This window comes from Oncorhynchus tshawytscha, linkage group LG12, assembly GCF_018296145.1.
Source record: "Oncorhynchus tshawytscha isolate Ot180627B linkage group LG12, Otsh_v2.0, whole genome shotgun sequence".
In the NCBI taxonomy this organism is placed as follows: Eukaryota; Metazoa; Chordata; class Actinopteri; order Salmoniformes; family Salmonidae; genus Oncorhynchus; species Oncorhynchus tshawytscha.
Window position 1 is genome coordinate 38,687,120 of NC_056440.1, and position 25,074 is coordinate 38,712,193.

Below are 25,074 nucleotides of genomic sequence, written 5' to 3' on the forward strand. Positions count from 1 at the left end.
AGGATAAATAGACCTCTTCCACATTCATGTAGGAGACTCTCTCCATGCAAACTCCTTTCTAGATTTTGTTGTGTTTCTTGGTGGCCTTCTGGTTGTTTGCTTTGGCACCTTTCAACACCCTACATTATCACATTCATGCATGCAAAACACTCACTTACACTACTGATTATCATACAAACACAACCATATTTTTTACACTACACCAGACTGTTCCCACAACCTGGCTTATTTTTCATGATCTGGAAAGAAAAATTATCCTAGATAAGCACTCATAGTCTTGGATACCTTGTAAATATGGGTCCAGAAGTACCCAGCATATAAAGAGGATGGGCGAAGTGATGGCTAACCCAGTTACCAGTAGTTCGCTGAGTTAGTTATGTCTAAGAAGATTAAAAAGGAGGCATAGAATTCCTGATTGACCATACCGCCATTGCTTTATACCAACAGATATAAAGAGACGCAAGCATGCTTACATGGTGGCGCAAAGGATATAAGACCTGGGAAACAAACACTGCAGGTTCAAACCCCATATGTGCAGATTGTCAACGCATGAAGCATACAAAATATGGTCCGTCTTTGTATCATTAAACGCTGTTCAATTGTCCTGTGAATTAAAATAAAATGCCATGTGTATCTATACCACCACCAATAGTCCTCAAATGTAAATTGCCAATAAATATGAAGAGAAACATAATGGGGATGTTTTCTAATCTGCTTTAATTTTATATTTGACCTTTATTTAACTAGGCAAGTCAATCAAGAACAAATTCTTATTTTCAATGACAGCCTAGGAACAGTGGGCTAACTACCTGTTCAGGGGAAGAACAACAGATTCTGTCAGCTCGGGGGTTTGAACTTGCAACCTTCCGGTTACTAGTCCAACGCTTTAACCACTAGGCTACCCTGCCGCCCCTGCTAAGAATGTTGATAATTATATTAGGTCTAATTTAAATATAAGATTGTATGAATGTTCTTGAAATGACCTCCAAGACCAGATAAAATGTGTAATACATAAACGTCAGTTGACAATTTTGTTAAACAAATATGATATGAAAGTCATAAAAACATACTTATTTCATTCTTAAAACATTAAGGGAATGTCCTGCGCAACTAAAGTTAAACATTGTTTGACTGTCATCACAGCTGAACATACATTGCATTCGGAGAGTAATCAGACCCCCTTCACTTTTTCCAAATTGTGTTATGCTACAGCCTTATTCTAAAATGTATGTAAAAAAAAATATCCCTCAATCTACACACAAAACCGCATAATGAGTATATGATAATCATACACTGCTCAAAAAATTAAGGGATCACTAAAATAACACATCCTAGATCTGAATGAATGAAATATTCTTATTAAATACTTTTTTCTTTACATAGTTGAATGTGCTGACAACAAAATCACACAAAAATTATCAATGGAAATCAAATTTATCAACCCATGGAGGTCTGGATTTGGAGTCACACTCCAAATCACTCCATGACCTCCCTACAACGCCTGGGCATGCTTCTGGTGAGGTGACGGATGGTCTCTTGAGGGATCTCCTCCCAGACCTGGACTAAAGCATCCGCCAACTCCTGGACAGTCTGTGGTGCACGTTGGTGGATGGAGCGAGACATGATGTCCCAGATGTGCTCAATTGGATTCAGGTCTGGGGAACAGGCGGGCCAGTCCATAGCATCAATGCCTTCCTCTTGCAGGAACTGCTGACACACTCCAGCCACATGAGGTCTAGAATTGTCTTGCATTAGGAGGAACTCAGGGCCAACCACACCAGCATATGTTCTCACAAGGGGTCTGAGGAGCTCATCTCGGTACCTAATGGCAGTCAGGCTACCTCTGGCGAGCACATGGAGGGCTGTGCGGCCCCCCAAAGACATGCCACCCCACACCATGACTGACCCACCACCAAACTGGTCATGCTGGAGGATGTAGCAGGCAGCAGAACGTTCTCCACGGCGTCTCCAGACTGTCACATCTGTCACATGTGCTCAGTGTGAACCTGTTTTCATCGTTGAAGAGCACAGGGCGCCAGTGGCGAATTTGCCAATCTTGGTGTTCTCTGGCAAATGCCAAACGTCCTGCACGGTGTTGGGCTGTAAGCACAACCCCCACCTGTGGACATCCGGCCCTCATACCACCCTCATGGAGTCTGTTTCTGACCGTTTGAGCAGACACATGCACATTTGTGGCCTGCTGGAGGTCATTTTGCAGGACTCTGGCAGTGCTCCTCCTGCTCCTCCTTGCACAAAGGCGGAGGTAGCGGTCCTGCTGCTGGGTTGTTGCCCTCCTACGGCCTCGTCCACATCTCCTGATGTACTGGCCTGTCTCCTGGTAGCGCCTCCATGCTCTGGACACTACGCTGACAGACACAGCAAACCTTCTTGCCACAGCTCGCATTGATGTCCCATCCTGGATGAGCTGCACTACCTGAGCCACTTGTGTGGGTTGTAGACTCCGACTCATGCTACCACTAGAGTGAAAGCACCGCCAGCATTCAAAAGTGACCAAAACATCCGCCAGGAAGCATAGGAACTGAGAAGTGGTCTGTGGTTATCACCTGCAGAACCACTCCTTTATTGGGGGTGTCTTGTTAATTGCCTATAATTTCCACCTGTTGTCTATTCCATTTGCACAACAGCATGTGAAATTTATTGTCAATCAGTGTTGCTTCCTGGCTTCCTGGTGGACAGTTTGATTTCACAGAAGTGTGATTGACTTAGAGTTACATGGTGTTGTTTAAGTGTTCCCTTTATTTTTTTGAGCAGTGTATTTGCATAAGTATTCAGACCCTTTACTCATTACTTTGTTGAAGCACCTTTGGCAGCAATTACAGCCTTGAGTCTTTTGGGGTATGATGAAACAAGCTTGGCACACCTATATTTTGGGGAGTTTCTCCCATTCTTCTCTGCACATCCTCTCAAGCTCTGCCAGGTTGGATGGGGAGTGTCGCTGCACAGCTATTTTCAGGTCTCTCCAGAGATGTTTGACCTGGTTCAAGTCCAGGCTCTGTCTTGGCCACTCAAGGACATTCAGAGACTTGCCACTCCTGCCTTTTCTTGGCTGTGTGCTTAGGGTCATTTTCCTGTTGGAAGGTGAACCTTCACCCCAGTCTGAGGTCATGAGCCTTCTGGAGCTGAATTTCATCAAGGATCTCTCTTAACTTTGCTTTGCTCATCTTTCCCTTGATCCTGACTCGTCTCCCAGTCCCTGCCACTGGAAAACATCCCCACAGCATGATCTTGCCACCACCATGCTTCACCGTAGGGATGGTATTGCCCAGGTGATGAGCGGTGGCTGGTTTCCTCCAGATGTGACACTTGGCATTCAGGCCAAAGAGTTTCATCTTGGTTTCATCAGACCAGAGCATCTTCTTTCTCATAGGACTCCTTAAGGTGCCTTTTCGCAAACTCCAAGCAGGCTTTCATGAGCCTTTTACTGAGGAATGGCTTCCGTCTGGCCACTGTACCATAAAGGCCTGATTGGTGGAGTGCTGCAGAGATGTTTGTCCTTCTGAAAAGTTCTCCAATCTCCACAGAGGAAGTCTGGAGATCTGTCAGAGTGACCATTGGGCCCTTCTCCCCCGATTGCTCAGCTTGGCTGGGCGGCATGCTCTAGGAAGAGTCTTTGTGGTTCCAAACTTCTTGCATTTAAGAATGATGGATGCCACTGTGTTCTTAGGGACCTTCAATGCTGCAGAAATGTTTTGGAACCCTTCCCCAGATCTGTGGCTCGACACAAGCCTGTCATGGAGCTCTATGGGCAATTCCTTCAATGGTTGGTTTTCATTCTGACATGCACTGTCAACTGTGGGAGCTTATATAGACAGGTGTGTACCTTTGTCCAATCAATTGAATTTACCACAGGTGGACTCCAATCAAGTTGTAGAAACATCTCAAGGATGATCAATGGAAACAGGAAGCACCTGAGCTCAATTTCGAGTCTCATAGCAAAGGATCTGAATACTTATGTAAATAAGGTATTTCTGTTTTTATTTTAAATACTTTTGCCAACATTCAAAAAAAAATCTGCTTTCACTTTGTCATTATGGGGTATTGTGTGTAGATTGATAAAGACTTTTTTTTCTCCATTTTAGAATAAGCCTGTAATGTAAAACAATGTGGAAAAAGTGAAGGGGTCTGAATACTTTCCAAATTGTTCTGTTTTTTGTGGTTTAGTAACCTATATCTTGTAATGTACCCACACTCTTCCCACAACCTAATTAAATGTTCTGTCAACATTTGTGCAACATCAAAGGAATGTTTTGTGCACTCTGATACAAACATTATCTGAATGTCAGCCCAACTTGACAGTTTAGTGTTCTGTTAATCTCTTGTCAAATCCTCACAATGTTCCCACATTCTAAAGAAATGTTTTAGGAAATTTTAAATAACAAAAATGTTTTAGGACTGTTCTTGCCACTTGAGGCAAATGTTTTTTGAAACCTAATGGAAACATTGTATTATTCAGCACTGGACAGTTTTGATGTTTTGAGGACATATCTCCTGTCATTTTCACACAATGCTCCCACAACCTAATAAAGCATTCTGGGAACCTTTTAAAGAACAGACTAAATGTGTTCTGGGAGCGTTCTTGTAACATCTGGTGAATGTTTTAAACAACCTAAAATCATAAACACTATTGCATAGTTTTTGTCTTATGAGAACATTTGCGCAACCTAATGGGCTATCACCTAAAGTTTATCAAGGTATGTATATACTGAACTAAAATATAAATAAATCAGCTTCTTTATATGCCACACCTGTCAGGTGGATGGATTGCATTAGCAAAGGAAAAATGCTCAGTAATAGAGGTATAAACAAATTTTTGAGAAATAAGCTTTTTGTGCATATGGAACATTTCTGTTTTTTTTTTACATTTTAGCTCATGAAACATGGGACGAACACTTTACATGTTGCGTTTATATTTTTGTTCAGTATATAAATCATACACTGGGAACCCACACATACACAAGAAAGGTTATGTTGTACTGTAAAGTGTTATCATATGAGATATCAGAAACTGATTCTCTAATTTGCTGAGGGGAAGAGAAAAGAGGAGATGATATGAAGTTGTATGAAGTTGTAGTTGGAGATACTGTAGAAAATCAGGGAGCGTTGGATAGAGGAGAGGAGGATGGGTGCTCTTGAACTGTCACGGGGCTAGCTAACAGCATAAGGATGAGTGAGAGCTGTGTTCATTGTGTCAGCCCCTGTGTGTATGTCGAGTTACAGACAGACTTTATTGGCTAGTCATAAACAAATGTGTGCAATCCGAACAGGCCACAAAGCCCCTCTTTCAGTGACGAGGGGAAGGCATTTACTAAAACCCTGACTATAGGCTGTTTGCCAACCACAACAAACACACATTAATCCTTGGGAACAAGGTGTGATTAGCAAGCCCCTTAAAATCACCTTACAATGAATGCACCATGCCACATCAAATGGAAAGATAAGATGAATAAATACGTGGTGTGTATGTGTGTGTATATGTGTGTGTGTGTGCGTGTGTGTTTACATGTGTGTGTGATAGAGAGTGCTTTTTTTAGGCTCGTCGTAAACAACCTAAAATCATAAACACTATTGCATAGTTTTTGTCTTATGAGAACATTTGCGCAACCTAATGGGCTATCACCTAAAGTTTATCAAGGTATGTATATACTGAACTAAAATATAAATGCAACATGCAAAAATGTCAAAATTTTTACTGAGTTGCAGTTCATATAAGGAAATTAGTCTATTGAAATGAATTCATTAGGCCCTAATCCATGGGTTTCACGACTGGGCAGGGGGGAGCCAGGCCCAGCCAATCATAATGAGTTTTCCCCCACAAAAGGGCTTTATTACAGACAGAAATACTCCTCAGCATCCCCACCCCCTTCAAAAGATCCTGCAGGTGAAGAAAGTGGATGTGGAGGTCCTGGGCTGGCGTGGTTATACGTGGTCTGTGGTTGTGAGACCAGTAGGACGCACTGCCAAATTCTCTTAAAACGACGCTGGAGGCGGCTTACAGTAGAGAAATTAACATTACATTCTCTGGCAACAGCTCTAGTGGACATTCCTGCAGTCAGCATGACAATTGCACACTTCCTTAAAACTTGGGACATCTGTGGCATTGTGTTGTGTGACAAAACTGCACATTTTAATGTGGCCTTTTATTATCCCCAGCACTAGGTTTACCTGTGTAATGATCATGCTGTTTAATCAGCTTCTTTATATGCCACACCTGTCAGGTGGATGGATTGCATTAGCAAAGGAAAAATGCTCAGTAATAGAGGTATAAACAAATTTTTGAGAAATAAGCTTTTTGTGCATATGGAACATTTCTGTTTTTTTTTTACATTTTAGCTCATGAAACATGGGACGAACACTTTACATGTTGCGTTTATATTTTTGTTCAGTATATAAATCATACACTGGGAACCCACACATACACAAGAAAGGTTATGTTGTACTGTAAAGTGTTATCATATGAGATATCAGAAACTGATTCTCTAATTTGCTGAGGGGAAGAGAAAAGAGGAGATGATATGAAGTTGTATGAAGTTGTAGTTGGAGATACTGTAGAAAATCAGGGAGCGTTGGATAGAGGAGAGGAGGATGGGTGCTCTTGAACTGTCACGGGGCTAGCTAACAGCATAAGGATGAGTGAGAGCTGTGTTCATTGTGTCAGCCCCTGTGTGTATGTCGAGTTACAGACAGACTTTATTGGCTAGTCATAAACAAATGTGTGCAATCCGAACAGGCCACAAAGCCCCTCTTTCAGTGACGAGGGGAAGGCATTTACTAAAACCCTGACTATAGGCTGTTTGCCAACCACAACAAACACACATTAATCCTTGGGAACAAGGTGTGATTAGCAAGCCCCTTAAAATCACCTTACAATGAATGCACCATGCCACATCAAATGGAAAGATAAGATGAATAAATACGTGGTGTGTATGTGTGTGTATATGTGTGTGTGTGTGCGTGTGTGTTTACATGTGTGTGTGATAGAGAGTGCTTTTTTTAGGCTCGTCGTTTTCAATCCATCTCCTGAGGGTAGAATAAGCAGCTCTCTTTCCCATAGGCCTTCACTAAGCCGTGCTAGGCGCTTGCCCAAGCGACCACTAATTAGGAGTGGCAAGGCCATTCTGTCTGAGAACATGGGAGGGGATAACCCTGACCCTTCACAGAGGAGAGAGAGAGAGAGAGAGAGAGAGAGAGAGAGAGAGAGAGAGAGAGAGAGAGAGAGAGAGAAATAAAGGAATGCCAGAAAGAGACAGTGTACAGTATGAGAGTGAGAGAAAGTAAACGAGTGCTGATTGAGTGAATGTAAGAGAAAATGAGAGACAGGGAGAGTGACAGGGCCTTGAACAGTCAGTGCAAGTAACCCTACTTGTGAAACAGCTTGGGGGCGGGAAAGGTTGGTTAAGAGAGCAAAGGATAAAAAGATACCAAATATCCATATCCTGGTAATACGTGGAAATAACCATGGAAACAGCCCTCCTGGTGTGTGTGTGTGCTTGAACTGAAATGCAGGGAATCAATGTGGATTCCTACATACAAGATAAAAGTACACATCAAACATAACACATGAGCATACACACCCACACTCCTGCATCTGCATATGGCCTGGACAACAATAATAAGGATCGTACCATTTTTTTTACATTTTCGCCTAACATGACATACCCAAATCTAACGGCTTGTAAGTCAGGACCTGAAGCAAGGATGTTTTCTTTATTTAACCTTTATTTAACCATGAAGGGCTCATTGAGATGTAAAATATTTTTTTCAAGAGTGTCCTGGCCAAGATAGGCAGCACCAAGTCATTACAAAAATGACTGACAAACAACATGAAAAACTACAAGTAATCTAGTAAAACCCATATAAGTTAACAAAATCAAAAACAGCCATTTAAAATCATTGACAGGTCAGGGAATCAGTCTCAAGATCATTCATCAGTGATTTAAAAATGCCAATCGGGACAAGTACTTTCATTTTTAAAAAGTATTTTGTAAGGCGTTCCAAGATGATGGCGCAGAGTACATAAAAGCCCTTTAACCAAATTCAGTTCGGACATTTGGAACAGTTAGCAGGATAAAGTCCAGCGAACGAAGAGAGTACCCACCACATTTCTGAACAATACAAATGCCCAAATAAAAAGGTAGCAAACCCAAAATGGCTTTGTAAATAAAAGTATAACAGTGACTGAGCCTACGAGTGACTAGAGAAGGCCAGCCAACCCTGGTATACAAAGTGCAGTGGTGCGTTAGGGTTTTGCAGTTTAAAATAAATCTCAAAGTGCCATGTAAAGGGTGTCAATTGATCTCAAACACTGAGCGGAAGCATTCATATCTAAAATATCCCCATAGTCTAGTAAAGGCATAAATGTAGATGATTACTAGCCTCCTTCTGGCTTCAAAAGAAAAACAGGCCTTATTCCTCAAATAATAAATTCCAGCTTAAATTCTTTTGTAAGTTGTTGAATATGCAATTTGAAAGAGAGGCTGTCATCAATTAAAATTCCAAGATATTTATATGAGGTTACAACCTCAATCTCCTTGCCCTGACAGGTAGTAATAGGTGAAAGGTTCAGAGATCTATTTCTTGCTTTAGAAAACACCATTAGTTTAGTTTTGTCAGTATTGAGGACAAGCTTCAATTTACGGAAGGTATGTTGAACAGTATAAAAAACAGTTTGCAAGTTCTGGAAAGCTTTTGTAAGAGAAGAGGTACAATAGTAAATAACAGTATCATCAGCATAAAAATGAAGTTGCCATTTTGGACATTTTTGTCTAAATCATTTATATAAACAGTGAATAAGAGAGGACCAAGTACAGAGCCTTGGGGCACACCATTAAAGACAGACAATTTAACAGACATAAGCCCATCAAATTGAGTGCACTGAGTTCTATCAGACAGATAGTTAGCAAACCATGCAACTGCATGCTCTGAAAGACCTACACTCGACCTACACTCAATCTCTGCCTTAGTATAGCATGATCAACTGTATAAAAAGCCTTAGAGAGATCAATAAAAAGTGAGATCTCTGCCTTAGTATAGCATGATCAACTGTATCAAAAGCCTTAGAGAGATCAATAAAAAGTGTGACACAGTGCTGTTTTTTGTCAAGGGCTTCAGTGATATAATTTAAAACCTTCATGGCTGCTGTAATTGTGCTATTCTTCTTCCTGAAGCCCGACAGGTACATTGATAAAATAGAGTTAGTAAATAAAACTCGTTTAGCTGTTCACTCACAAGGGATTCAAGTATTTTCACCAGGGGTTACAGCTTTGAGATTGGCCTATAATTATTTAAAAGAGTTGGATCTCCCCCTTTTAAAAGTGGTAGGACAAATGCTGATTTCCAGATCTTTGGAATTTCATTACATTCCAGGGTTAGATTGAACAGGTGTGTAAGTGGTTCAGCCATGAAATCAGCTGCCAGATTTAAAAAGCAGCGATCCAAAAGATAAGGACCTGCAGGCTTTCTCTGATCTAAGGATTTCAGGGATTTATGTACCACCTGCATTGAGAATGGCAAAAAGCTAAAAGTGTGACCAGCTCTCACTGGTTCATCCACACAGGGTTGTACAGAGACAGAGGACACTGAATCAAACAGCCTACAAGATGATACAAAGTGCTCATTGAAACAATTCAGCATTTCAGTTTTGTCATATACAGCAACAGAGTCCTTCAATACACAATGGTAATTCATTAACATTACTGTTACCAGACATAGACTTAATAGCCTTCCAAAACCTTCTAGGGTCATCAGTGGTAACAGACATAAAATATTCAGACTTGGCCTTCCTGAGAAGAAAATAACACTTGTTTCGTAGCCAATCAGCATCAGAACATGATTTCCTTGCTTTAGCCCAGGCTAGATTACGGTCGTGAATAATACAAGACAGCTCAAAAGAAAACCATGGATTATCCCTGCCTTTAATCCTGAACCTGTGGAATGGGGCATGTCTGTTAACTATTTGAAAAAAAACATAATGAAAGAATTTCCAGGCAGTTTCCAGATCAGGGATAAGCTCAATCTTGCTCCAGTCAAAATAAAACAAATCATGAAAGAAAGCCTGCTCATTAAAACACTTCAAATTTCTCTTATGAATAAAACGTGGGTTTGTCTTAGGAACTTCTGTATTTCTAACAGCAACAACAGCATAATGGTCACTTAAATCATTACAAAAAACACCAACCGCAGAATATTTATGTATAACATTTGTCAATATCAAATGAATCTGGATAGATTTATCTGGGCATTTAAGATTTGAGCGAGTGTGTGAGATAATCAACTGGGTAAGATTCATAGAATTACAAAACATTTTTAAATCATCAGATTTCATCAGCTTTAACCAACACCAATTGAGATCACCAATCAAGATCATCTCACTGTAAAGAAGTTTAGACATAAGGTGAGTCAAAGAAGAAAATGCATCACCGAGAGCAGAGGGGGGTCTATAACAGCCAATCACAGTTATAGAGAGACCCTTTGAAACCTCAAACCTCAAACCTCAATTCCAACTGTTTACAAATAGTTTCAGACTTTGTTTGTTTTTGTTCCATCATCTTTGAAATGCAAGAGAAAGGACAAGTTATTATTCCAGTTTAGGTGTAATTTAGAATTTGGCCACTGGATGGCAGTAGTGTATGTGAAAAGTTTTAGACTGATTCAATTAACCATTGCATTTCTGTTCATAATGTTGTATCAAGTTTGCCCAAATATGCCTAAATGGTTTACTGATACATTGATACACGTTCATAACTGTTCACTCTCCTCAAATAATAGCATGGTATTCTTTCACTGTAATAGATACTGTAAATTGGACAGTGCAGTTAGATTAATAATAATTTAAGCTTTATGCCAATATCAAATATGCATATGTCTTGATACGTATAACCTCATGCTAATCACATTAGTGCACATTAGCTCAACTGGGGGGGTCACCGATCCCGTAGAGGTTAAACTAATAAAGTAATCAATGTCCTTGCAGCATGACTTAACAGATATCTCTACTTGGGTTGTGTTCATTTGGCACCAAACGGAAGAAAACAGACTGAAACAGGTAGGGACTACCAATAAGAAACACACATTTTCATCTTCTGTTGCAAAACTACAGTTGCTCTGTGAACATTAGCCTTGCCACCATTGTTCCTGTTCCCAAGAAAGCTAAGGTAACTGAGCTAAACGACTACCGCCCCGTAGCACTCACTTCCGTCATCATGAAGTGCTTTGAGAGACTAGTCAAGGACCATATCACCTCCACCCTACCTGACACCCTAGACCCACTCCAATTTGATTACCACCCAAATAGGTCCACAGACGATGCAATCTCAACCACACTGCACACTGCCCTAGCCCATCTGGACAAGAGGAACCTATGTGAGAATGCTGTTCATCGACTACAGTTCGGCATTCAACACCATAGTACCCTCCAAGCTCGTCATCAAGCTCGAGACCCTGGGTCTCGACCCCGCCCTGTGCAACTGGGTACTGGATTTCCTGACGGGCCGCCCCCAGGTGGTGAGGGTAGGCAACAACATCTCCTCCCCGCTGATCCTCAACACTGGGGCCCCACAAGGGTGCGTTCTGAGCCCTCTCCTGTACTCCCTGTTCACCCACGACTGCGTGGCCACGCACGCCTCCAACTCAATCATCAAGTTTGCGGACGACACAACAGTGGTAGGCTTGATTACCAACAACGACGAGACGGCCTACAGGGAGGAGGTGAGGGGCCTCGGAGTGTGGTGTCAGGAAAATAACCTCACACTCAACGTCAACAAAACTAAGGAGATGATTGTGGACTTCAGGAAACAGCAGAGGGAACACCCCCCTATCCACATCGATGGAACAGTAGTGGAGAGGGTAGCAAGTTTTAAGTTCCTCGGCATACACATCACAGACAAACTGAATTGGTCCACTCACACAGACAGCATCGTGAAGAAGGCGCAGCAGCGCCTCTTCAACCTCAGGAGGCTGAAGAAATTTGGCTTGTCACCAAAAGCACTCACAAACTTCTACAGATGCACAATCGAGAGCATCCTGGCGGGCTGTATCACCGCCTGGTACGGCAACTGCTCCGCCCTCAACCGTAAGGCTCTCCAGAGGGTAGTGAGGTCTGCACAACGCATCACCGGGGCAAACTACCTGCCCTCCAGGACACCTACACCACCCAATGTTACAGGAAGGCCATAAAGATCATCAAGGACATCAACCACCCGAGCCACTGCCTGTTCACCCCGCTATCATCCAGAAGGCGAGGTCAGTACAGGTGCATCAAAGCTGGGACCGAGAGACTGAAAAACAGCTTCTATCTCAAGGCCATCAGACTGTTGAACAGCCACCACTAACATTGAGTGGCTGCTGCCAACACACTGACACTGACACTGACTCAACTCCAGCCACTTTAATAATGGGAATTGATGGGAAATTATGTAAATATATCACTAACCACTTTAAACAATGCTACTTTATATAATGTTACTTACCCTACATTATTCATCTCATATGCATACGTATATACTGTACTCTATATCATCGACTGCATCCTTATGTAATACATGTATCACTAGCCACTTTAACTATGCCACTTTGTTTACATACTCATCTCATATGTATATACTGTACTCGATACCATCTACTGTATCTTGCCTATGCTGCTCTGTACCATCACTCATTCATTTATCCTTATGTACATATTCTTTATCCCCTTACACTGTGTATAAGACAGTAGTTTTGGAATTGTTAGTTAGATTACTTGTTGGTTATTACTGCACTGTCGGAACTAGAAGCACAAGCATTTCGCTACACTCGCATTAACATCTGCTAACCATGTGTATGTGACAAATAAAATTTGATTTGATTTGCCAACACTCTTTTCTCCATTGATGGATTTACAATTTCATTGTTCACTATGGTTCACTGCATTACACACCACACATCCATACAACCAGAGATACTATGCTAGCGACTGGGCTCTGCTGCACCATGTATAGTTTACAGTTGTGTGCAGATATGGCTCCAGTCTGTTATATGGCTTTCTGTGTGCTCTGCTGTGCTGTGCTGTACTGTCCTATGCTATGATGGCTTTTTAGAACAGTGTGCAATTTCGTTTCAGGTGTTGAGGTGGCACGACTCTGAGAGCTGTGAAATTGCTTCTTATGCGGTCCGACTCAGTGGGTGGAGGAATGGGGGGATACAGTCTTAATAATAAAAAGAGTCATGGCATAATACATACTTCCCCTCCCTTTTCCATTTCACCTTGCTCTCTCTCGGCCTCTCTCTCGCTGTCTCTCTGCCTCTCTCTCTGCCCCTCTCTCTGTCTCTCTGCCTCTCTCTCTGTCTCTCTGTCTCTCTCGCTCTCTGTCTCTCTCGCTCTCTGTCTCTCTCACTCTCTGTCTCTCTCGCTCTCTGCCTCTCTCTCTGTCTCTCTGTCTCTCTGCCTCTCTCTCTGTCTCTGCCTCTCTCTCTGTCTCTCTCGATCTCTGTCTCTCTCGCTCTCTGTCTCTCTCGCTCTCTGTCTCTCACTTTCTCTTTCTCTCTTATGATGATTCTATTGGTGTAGATAAGGTCAAAATTGTGGTGATTCACATGGCACACTTTTAGCCGAGGACACACAGCGATTCGCATCTGACGCCATTAACCGTAGCCTTGGAGCAGAACAGCCGTCACAAATCTCACTGGGATAGAATCCAATCTTCTTTAGGATCTACAGGAAAATCAAACTTGGACCACCACATTTTTCAGATGAATCTCACTAGAGTAGCCTTTATCAAAAAAGCCCTTTACGATCCATTTGAGCTCAATAAAATAATCAGAATTAGGTGATTTATAATCTATACTCATTGCCATTTCTAGAGTATAGGGTTAGGGTTATAGGGTTAGGGTTTAGGGTTAGGGTTTAGAAAACCATTTCAGAGACAAAATAGAGTGAATCAGAAATGCATATTTTTCTTCTGGAACAAAAGCTCTATTTCTGGGTCTCTCGCAGGAAAAACATAGAACATTCCCCATCCCACGTCTCATTTTGGGGACAAAAGTGAAAGTGCGGTTTCAATTCCGTGGACATAATCAAACTTGAATTTGTAGTTACCGAGCAAAAGCAGAGATAAACAGCTAGGCTTAAATCAATTTGCCATACACACACAAAAGCACATACACACACACACACACACACACACATGCACGTTCACACCAGAGGAGGCTAGTGGAAGGAACTATAGGATGACGGGCTCATTGTAATGGTTGGAATGGAATTGATGGAACGGTATGAAACACATCAAACATATGGAGACCACGTTTGACTCCGTTTCATTCATTCTATTTCAGTCTTTACAATGAGGCTGTTCTCCTATAGCTTCCTCTGGTACACCTCTGGCACACACACAAGCATGTACGTATACACAAGCATGTACGTAATGCATGTACGCATTAAAAGGTGTATTACTCTATGTTGGATGGCAGGTAGACTAGTGGGTAGAGTGTTGGGCCAGTAACCAAAGTTTGCTAGATCGAGTCCCTGAGCTGACAAGGTAAAAATCTGTTGTTCTGCCCCTGAACAAGGCGGTTAACCCACAGTTCCAAGGCTATCATTGTAAATAAGAATTTGTTCTTAACTGACTTGCCTAGTTAAATACAGGTAAAAAAGAAATTGTCTTCGAAAGGGGATGCCTAGTCAGTTGCACAACTGAAATGTGTCTTCTGCATTTAAACCCAACCCCTCTGATTCAGGGGGCTGGGGAGCAGGTGTTGATGGGGTGTTTAACTGCATTGCTCAAGGGCAGAATGGCAGACTTTTCAACCTTGCCGGCTCGGGATTCGAAAAAGCAACCTTTTGGTTACTGGCCTAATGCTCTTAATTGGTAGGCTACCTGCCACCTTGTGGCACAGCAGGAACAGCTGACAGTGACAGATCTCATCTTCTGGCACACCATCAATGATATCCCGTACTTACATACATACACACACCCACCCACACGCACACACAGTCCCACATGCATACAATTGGCCTGAGAGTCCCCTGAACACTCTCACACCCCAACACAATAATGCAAGTCTCAACCACTCTGGTGTTCTAATCACATCAAAGGCAAAATATTGAGTGTTGAATTTAGTGTCATTCTGCTCTTGTCAGAACTAGTTCAATCAGTTTGGCTGCATGGTTTGCAAATCCCCTAATCTGCCTTGTTCGATAGATTGCCGTGCTTGGTTTAGTTATGTGCTTGGTTTAGTTATGTGCTTGGTTTAGTTATGTGCTTGGTTTAGTTATGTGCTTGGTTTAGTTATGTGCTTGGTTTAGTTATGTGCTTGGTTTAGTTATGTGCTTGGTTTAGTCATTCCTGATTTAAAGAAATGTCCACATCATTGTGTTAGAGACCCTGGGTAGACAGACAGCTAAAGAGCATCACACACCACAGTGGATCCAAGTCCAATTCCATCAAAGACGCTCCCCATTGGAATTGCCACAGGGACCAGACCAGGTAGCCTTCAAGAAATCACACTGTCAACCCCAGTAGCCTTTCACTGTGAAATATAATACCACATCACATTTTAGAAGTTGATAGCTACTCTGCAACATTCATAATTCTATTAACTTTTCCCCTTGACATTAAACCAGTTTTCTTCACATTTCAATCCTAATTCATGGGTTGCACATTTTGTCACAATATTGTTTTGAACATCCGTATTAGGACTGATGCCGGACTGAGCATTTTACTTAATACATTGTCAATTGGCGCTGATGAAGACTTCATCCAAAGTGCATTACAGTGGCTTGGAAATACAATTACATTTCAAAAAGAGGCAAATAATTAGTAGGAAAACCGTTAGTCATTGTATAGTGATGTCGCAAGATTGATTTTTGATGCAGAATAACATTAGCTAGCTAGCTCAGATTGAGGGAAGACCGCCATATTTTAGCTAGCTAACGTTAGCATTTCTGGCTATTTTTCACTAACTTTACTAGCTAATGACAACATTGCCATATGTCTAAAGACAATTTTACGACATGATCATGATGGCAAAGTTGTTTCCTACAACATATTTGCCTACATGTTGAATGGGGAAGGTGGCCACCTCTCTCAACCACACACTAGGTGGTCCCTGAAACTGCAGGGACAGCAGGTGATGGCCGATCATAGTGTGTGTGTCAGGGCTTTGAGAGACGTTCAAAGCCTATAGGCAAAGTATAGAGGGCTATGGTGACCAGATGCATTAGGGTGGGAGGAAGAGGGAAAAAGGGAAGCAGGGGTGGATGGGCCACTGGGCTAAAAACAGACCAGCCCATCTGGCATTTGCCTGAAATGCTAGATGGGCTGGTCTGTTTTTAGCCCAGTTCTTTGTCTAACTTGTTTTTTTTGTGTGAAATATGATCATTATCTGGCTAATAATGGTCGCCTCAAGGGAAAACATAGGCAGATGTTGGGGCCTTGAGGAAAAAAATAGCTGGTGTGGGAACAAAATGGTCTGGCGTGATAGAAATGCCAGGGACAATTTATTTTTGGTCCCAGTCTGAAACGAAGCAACATGTAAATCTCTCTAGACTGGTGGAGTGGTCAGTGACAAGACTAACCCTCTGAGCCTTCTGCTAGAGCGAGAGAGCGAGCGAGAGAGCGAGAGAGAGAGGTTCTGTACTGGCTGAGCCCCAGCCATCGGGGTGTCTCTCTAGACCAGGTCCCTGATCTGGTGGGGTGCTCTCATTTTATATAACACACTAACCCCTCGTCACCCACCATCCTCTCTTCTCATTCTCCTCTATCAACTCTTCTCCTCTGTCTCCTCCCATCTTCCCAACTTTCCTCTCCTGCTCTGTGTTGTATTACTATCAATAATGAAAACTATGAAGCTCAGCCCTTATCCTCCCTCCCAAACCCCCTCAGGCATAGCTGGGAATGAAGGCAGTACATGTCAGGAGCAGACACATGTGCACATGCACAGACTTTAGCAAAATATTGTGGCTGAAATGTCCAATCGGAAACACCTGCAATGTTTCTTTTTCCACATCAGAAATGGAAACTCCTGTGGCAGGACGCCGCTCAGGCCTGATGGATGTTTCCCCGCCTTGTCATCTGTCCCTATCCAAATGGCCTGAGCTACCTGGAACTTGCCTGCCAAGGAAGTTGTCTCCATCTGCTTCTCCTCCTCTAACTAGTAGTGGAGAAGATGGAAAACAGCAAGAAGATTGATCCAATCATCACTGGTCCCATGTCACAAGTCGTGAAAACCGAAGGCAGTGGCATGCTGCTAAGCGGGAGTGACTGCGAGAGGGTTGGAGCAGATTGACATAAGGAATAGCATCGCTGCACTGGTGCTTGATCTACCTGCGCCTTCATCGCTGGGATTTCCTGTGTCTGAGACGGCTGCGCTGACTCCAACTTCGCTGACTCCAGCAGCGGCTTCGTCATAAAGCCTGGCTTCTTTCCCTCTCTCTGGATCTAATGGGCCACTGCCTGCTGTGGGAGGTCTGGACCTATCTCCGGGAGCAGCAGGCGTACTCGATCCTGCTTCTCGTGAGCCCGTGAAAGGTTCAACGAATTGTGTGAGTGGTAGAAATGGCTTGGTTCCTGGAGCAAGAAATGATGTGCTGTCCAGGAGCACGAGTACAAGACATCAATAAGCTGCTGCCAAACATTTTAAACCAGCATCAGGAAATTGAGTCTATTGTAGTTCATGTGGGATTTAAGCACGTTATGAAGGGCAGCTCAGAAGATCTGAAGATGGATTTTAAAGAACTGATTGGGTCTCTACTTGACACCAACAACCGCCCCATAATGTCTGGCCCTATGCTCTCCCTAAATTGTGGTATTGGACGTTTCAGCAGACTTTCAGCCCTCCATAACTGCCTACAAGACCTGTGCAGCTATGCGGGTGTAACAATTATTGACAATTTTGATACCTTCTTTACAAGGAGGATGAGATCCCCCCAAATCATTTGGGTTCCTGGATCCCTTCACAGCATTATAAGGCCGTGTTGAGACAATGACTTATCAATGACCCAAGCTCAGTTAATCCCTACCATTTGTGTTGCTGAGTTGTCATAGTTCTCCAGCAAATGTACATTATCCCAGGGGCATTGGGAGACACAACATCAGTAACCTAATTTATGTCCCTGTAACTGCCCTGAATGTCTCTGATGATCCTACAGCTATTGTACAGAGTAATCATGTGCCTATGAACCAGAGTTATACTGTTAGCACTGAGGCGGTGTGTCCTAGTAGGACGTCTACTGTGTGCAGCTCACCCTGCACTAACATAAATAACATGAGCATGTGTACTTCCGCTAAGCTTCCCTGTAAAGCAATGAAAACAATCAATCATCCCAGAAAAGTGCTACAAATAGCCCACATTAACACATGTAGCTTAAGAAACAAGGTTCATGAAATCAATCATTTTAACAGATGACATTCATATTCTGACAATCTCTGAAACTCACTTAGATAATATATTTGATGATACAGTGGTAGCAATACATGTTTATAACATCTAAAGAAAATACAGAAATGCCAGAGGTGGATGTGTTGCCATTTATGTTCAGAACCACATTCCTGTAAAGATTAGAGAGGATCTCATGTTAAAACTTCTTAGGGCTATGCCCTTCAGCTAAAGCCCAACAAATACAGTACAAATAAACAATCCAAAAAAATCAACACATTCAGGAAATTCGATAAGTATTCAGACCCATTGACTTTTTCCACATTTGGTTACATTAAGCCTTATTCTCAAATGGATTCAATTCATGTTTTTCTTCGTCAATCAACACACAATGCCCCATAATGACAAAGCGAAAACAGATCTTTGGAAATATTTGCAGAAGAATGCACACCCTTTGCTATGAGACTCGAAATTGAGCTCAGGTGCATCCTGTTTCCATTGATCATCCTTGAGATGTTGCTACAACTTGATTGGAGTCCACCTGTGGTAAATTCAATTGATTGGACATGATTTGGAAAGGCACACACCTGTCTATATAAGGTCCCAAAGTTGACAATGCTCGTCAGAGCAACAATCATACCATGAGGTTGAAGGAATTGTCCGTAGAGCTCCGAGACAGGAATATGTCGAGGCACAGATCTGGGAAGGGTACCAAAACATTTCTGCAGTGTTGAAGGTCCCCAAGAACACAGTGGCTTCCATCAATCTTAAATTAAATGTAAGAAGTTTGGAACCACCAATACTCTTCCTAGAGCTGGCCCAGCCAAAATTAGCAATTGGGGAAAAAGGGCCTTGGTCAGAGACGTGACCAAGAATCTGACTGAAGCCACTCCTCAGTAAATACACATGACAACCCGCTTGAAGTTTACTAAAAGGAACCTAACGGACTCTCCGACCATGAGAAACAAGATTCTCTGGTCTGATGAAACCAAGATTTAACTCTTAGGCCTGAATCGCAAGCATCACGTACAGAGGAAGCCTGGCACCATCCCTACGGTGAAGCACGGTGGTGGCAACATTATGCTGTGGGGATGTTTTTCAGCGGCAGGGACTGGGAGACTAGTCAGTGTCAAGGGAAAGATGAACGAAGCAAAGTAAAGAGATATCCTTGATGAAAGTCTGCTCCAGAGCTTTCAGGACCTCAGACTGGGGTGAAGGTTCAACTTGCAAACGGACAACGACCGTGAGCACACAGCAAAGACAACACAGGAGTGGCTTTGGGATAAGTCTCCGAATGTCCTTGAGTGGCCCAGCCAGTGCCCGGACTTGAAAGCAATCGAACATCGCTGGAGAGACCTGAAAATAGCTGTGCAGCGACACTCCCTATCCAACCTGGCAGAGCTTGAGAGGATCTGCAGAGAAGAATGGGAGAAACTCCCCAAATACAGGTGTGCCAAATCAAATCAAATGTATTTATATAGCCCTTCGTACATCAGCTGATATCTCAAAGTGCTGTACAAAAACCCAGCCTAAAACCCCAAACAGCAAGCAATGCAGGTGTAGAAGCACGGTGGCTAGGAAAAACTCCCTAGAAAGGCCAAAACCTAGGAAGAAACCTAGAGAGGAACCAGGCTATGTGGGGTGGCCAGTCCTCTTCTAGCTGTGCCGGGTGGAGATTATAACAGAACATGCCAAGCTTCTTCCATCATACCCCAGAAGACTCAAGGCTGTAATCACTGCCAAATTACTGTAAAGGGTCTGAATACTTATGTTATGTATTTTTTTCAGTTTTTTGATTGATGAGAAAAAGAATACAATTTAATCAATTTTAAAATAAGACTGTTAAGTAACAAAATGCAGAAAAAGTCAAGGGGTCTGAATATTTCCGAATGCAGTCCAGATATGGATGGAGACAAGTTGGCCAGATGGGGTTGCTGGAATGGGGTGGAGGCCCACCTCTTTTCTGTTTTCTTTTAGGTGGATGGAGACATGTTGGCTGGGTGGGGTTGGGGGGAGTCTGATGCCAGATTGGGGGTGGAGGCCCACGTATTTTTTCTTTCCTTTTCCTGTTTATTCAGATTTTTTGGGGAATGTCAGCCTACAAGTAGATACATTTATAATTTGAAATGGATAATGTATCTGTAACCTCCCCCACAACAATAAACAACAACACAAACACAATGAAAATTGTGTGTGTGTGCGTGGGGTGTGCAGGTGTGCTCATGCATGTGTGTACTACATTACCCATGCAAAAACACAGTACCTTCATCCTACAGTACCAGTCAAACGTTTGGACACACCTACTCATTCAAGGGTTTTTCTTTATTTTTACTATTTTCTACATTGTAGACTAATTATCATCTACAAGTCCATGCTAGGTAAAGCTCCGCAGTTCACTGGTCACGATGGCAACACCCACCCGTAGCACGCGCTCCAGCAGGTGTATCTCACTGATCATCCCTAAAGCCAACACCTCACTTGGCCGCCTTTCGTTCCAGTTCTCTGCTGCCTGTGACTGGAACAAATTGCAAAAATCGCTGAAGTTGGAGACTTTTCTCTCCCTCACCAACTTCAAACATCTGCTATCTGAGCAGCTAACCGATCGCTGCAGCTGTACATAGTCTATCGGTAAATAGCCCACCCAATTTTACCTACCTCATCCCCATACTGTTTATATTTATTTACTTTTCTGCTCTTTTGCACACAATATCTCTACCTGTACATGACCATCTGATCATTTTTCACTCCAATGTTAATCTGCAAAATTGTAATTATTTGCCTACCTCCTCATGCCTTTTGCACACAATGTATATACACTCTCTTTTTTTCTACTGTGTTATTGACTTGTTAATTGTTTACTCCATGTGTAACTCTGTGTTGTCTGTTCACACTGCTATGCTTTATCTTGGCCAGGTCGCAGTTGAAAATGAGAACTTGTTCTCAACTAGCCTACCTGGTTAAATAAAGGTGAGAAAAAAAATGAATACATCAAAACTATGAAATAACACATATGGAATCATGTAGTAACCAAAAAAGTGTTAAACCAATCAAAATATATTTTATATTTGAGATTCTTCAAAGTAGCCACCCTTTGCCTTGGTGACAGCGTTGCACACTTTTGGCATTCTCTCCACCAGCTTCATGAGGTAGTCACCTGGAATGCATTTCAATTAACAGATGTGCCTTGTTAAAAGTTAATACTGCGTTTGGGCCAATCAGATGTGTTGTGACAATGTAGGGGTGGTATAAAGAAGGTAGCCCTATTTGGTAAAATATCAAGTCCAATTTATGGTAAGAACAGCTCAAATAAGCAAAGAAAATGTACAGTCTATCATTACTTTAAGACAACTTCAAGAACATTGAAAGTTTCTTCAAATGCCATCGTAAAAACCATGAAGCGCTATGATGCAACTGGCTGTCTTGAAGACCACCACAGGAAAGGAAGGCCCATAGTTACCTCTGCTGATGAGGATAAGTTCATTAGAGTTATCAGCCTCAGAATTTGCTACCCAAATAAATGCTTTACAGAGTTTAAGAAACAGACACATTCCAACATCAATTGTTCAGGCCTTCATGGTCGAATAGCTGCAAAACAAACACTACTAAAGGACACCAATAAGAATAAGAGACTTGCTTGGGCCAATAAACACGAGCAATGGACATTAGACAGGTGGAAATCTGTCCTTTGGTCTGAGTCCAAATTTGAGAATTTTGGTTCCAACCGCCGTGTCTTTGTGAGACGCGGAGTAGGTGAATGGATGATCTCTGCATGTGTAGTTCCCACTGTGAAACATGGCGGAGGAGGTGTGATGGTGTGGGGGTTCTTTGCTGGTGACACTGTCAGTGATTTATTTAGAATTCAAGGCACATTTAACCAGCATGGCTACCACAGCATTCTGCAGCGATAAGCCATCCCATCTGCTTTGTGCTGTTTTTCAACAGGACAATGACCCAACACCTGATTAGGGACATGGCTTTAGGTGATTGTAGAGGATATGTGAGGACAGTAATGTGTGTGATCTCCCCATGGAACTACCATATAGAGTGGGCTACGATCACGCTCCATCAGAGCTCCGGTCTGTCTGTGACGTGTCCGTGCTTAGACCTATCCTGACATGTACTGTATCTCCCTGTTGTGCTTGGACATGATCTGCTGTCCTGTCTCTCTCTGTCCTACCAGCCTCCACTCCACTATGGAAAAGCTTCCGATGTAGCGAATATCAATATTTTATTTTAGGACATGCAGTACAACTTGTGGTTTCCATGGATATCCTGCTGAAATAGGTAGATCAGGAAGTCACACAAACACAGAGGGGGAGGGGATGTCTGATGATATCCATATTCAAGAGCAGATGCCATTTAGGTCTGTGACAATCAGAGATTGTGTCATCATGACACACTCACACGCACTTGTACACACACTTTAACAACATGCTTTCTAGGTATAGAGAGAGTGTCATTTAAATAAAGTAAACTTTTTTTAAGGTGTCCCAACTTTCCGACAGCATCAGAGCTTGCCTCGTAATTTCTAAAGATTAACTTTTGTCTTTGTCACGCTGATCAAGGCGTGAGAAGATAACATATTGTTTGCAGCTCTTCTGGCTCACTCTCTGTTTGTGAGGTGCCTGTTCTTTCTCTCACACGCACGCACACACAGTAAAGAGGTTGCCATGAATTTGACAGTAGCTTGCAGGTAGCTTAGTGGCAAGTAAAATGCTGTATTTCATATATTACACTACACTTAGTTTAATGTAAATACAGTATCAAAGCAAGTACTGTGTAATGACAAACAGAACAATTGTAACGGTTCTCTTGTGGTGAAGGAGAGGAGGACCAAAACGCAGCGTGGTGGTTATTCATGTTTCTTTAATGAAGACGCTATACATGAATAAACTAACGAAAACAATAAACGTGAGAACTCAAAACAGCCCTATCTGGTGCAAAACACAAAGACAGGAACAATCACCCACAAACACACAGTGAAACCCAGGCTACCTAAATATGGTTCCCAATCAGAGACAATGACTAACACCTGCCTCTGATTGAGAACCATATCAGGCCAAACACAGAAACAGACAAACTAGACACACAACATAGAATGCCCACTCAGATCACACCCTGACCAAACAAACATAGAAACATACAAAGTAAACTATGGTCAGGGTGTGACAACAATACTGTAAAATTGGCTGTTTTATACTGTAAAAAAGTGCTATCGTAATCGGAATGAATCAATAATAATAATCATTAATTAATGCATTTATTAATAAATGGATTCATGAAATTTGTTGAGGGGACGGGTTTGTATTTCACACTATTTTAGTATAATTACAAGAGATTGGTGCAAGCTGTCACGCCTTGGTCTTAGTATTTTGTGTTTTCTTTAATTATTTGTTCAGGCCAGGGTGTGACATGGGTTTATTGTGTTGTCGTATTGGGGTTTTTGTAGGCATTGGGATTGTGGCTGATTAGGGGTGTGTCTAGCATAGGCTTGGCTGCCTGAGGCGGTTCTCAATCAGAGTCAGGTGATTCTCGTTGTCTCTGATTGGGAACCATATTTAGGTAGCCTGGGTTTTACTGTGTATTTTGTGGGTGATTGTTCCTGTCTCTGTGTAGTGTTCAGTGTTCAGATAGGCTGTAATTAGGTTTTCACGTTTCGTTTGTTGTTTTTGTATTTATTTATTTAGTTATTTCATGTATCGCTATTTTTCCATTAAAAGAACATGAGTAACCACCACGCTGCATTTCGGTCCGACTCTCCTTCAACAGACGAACGCCGTTATAGAATCACCCACCACACCCAGACCGAGCGGCGTGGTAACAGGCAGCGACAGCAGGAGCAGCGAAAGGAGGAATGGACATGGGAAGACGTGTTGGATGGCAAAGGTTGTTACACATGGGAGGAGATACTGGCCGGAAGAGATCGCCTCCCATGCCGGAGATAAGAGCCGACAATACGAGGGAACACGGTTGGCAAGGAAGCCCGAAAAGCAGCCCCAAAAAATTATTGGGGGGGGGGCTCAGGGAGAGAGTGGCAGAGTCAGGAGTCAGACCTGAGCCAACTCTCCCTGTTAATCGTGAGGAGCAGCGATCAAAGGACTTCTGGACTTGGGAAGAGATATTGGACGGAAAAGGACCCTGGGCACAGCCTGGTGAATATCGACGCCCCAAAGAAGAACTGGAGGCGGCGAGAGCGGAGAGGCGCTGGTATGAAGAGGCAGCACGGCGACGCGGATGGAAGCCTGCGAGTCACCCCCAAAAATGTATTGGGGGCTCACAGGGAGTATGGCGATGCCAGGTAGGAGACCTGCGCAAACTCCCTGTGCTTACCGGGGGACTAAAGAGACCGGGCAGGCACCGTGTTATGCTAGTGAGCGCACGGTGTCTCCAGTGCGGGTGCATAGCCCGGTACGGTACATACCAGCTCTTCGTATTAGCCGGGCTAGAGTGGGCATCGAGCCAAGTAAGGTTGGGCAGGCTCGGTGCTCAAGAACTCCAGTGCGCCTGCACGGTCCGGTCTATCCAGAGCCACCTCCACACACCAGTCCTCCGGTAGCAGCTCCCCGCACCAGGCTTCCTGTGCGTGTCCTCGATCCAGTACCACCAGTTCCAGCACCACGCACCAGGCCTTCAGTGCGCCTCGCCTGTTCAGCACAGCCAGAGCCTTCCTTCCCTCTAGCGCTGCCGGAGCCTCCCGCCTGTTCAGCA

The 25,074-nt window shown here is 42.9% G+C and overlaps 1 protein-coding gene across 1 annotated transcript in view; it reads right to left on the reverse strand.

Moving 5' to 3' along the window:
• LOC112264110 (transient receptor potential cation channel subfamily M member 3) overlaps nt 1-17,399 on the reverse strand; it is a 139,149-nt gene extending 121,750 nt beyond the window's left edge. The window contains exons 1-2 of the mRNA XM_042331099.1: nt 17,316-17,399; nt 17,092-17,142 (exon numbers count right to left, since the gene is read on the reverse strand). Coding sequence (XP_042187033.1) covers nt 17,092-17,142; nt 17,316-17,399 — 135 coding nt within the window. The remainder of the gene's footprint in view (nt 1-17,091; nt 17,143-17,315) is intronic.
• Nucleotides 17,400-25,074: the final 7,675 nt, after the last annotated feature.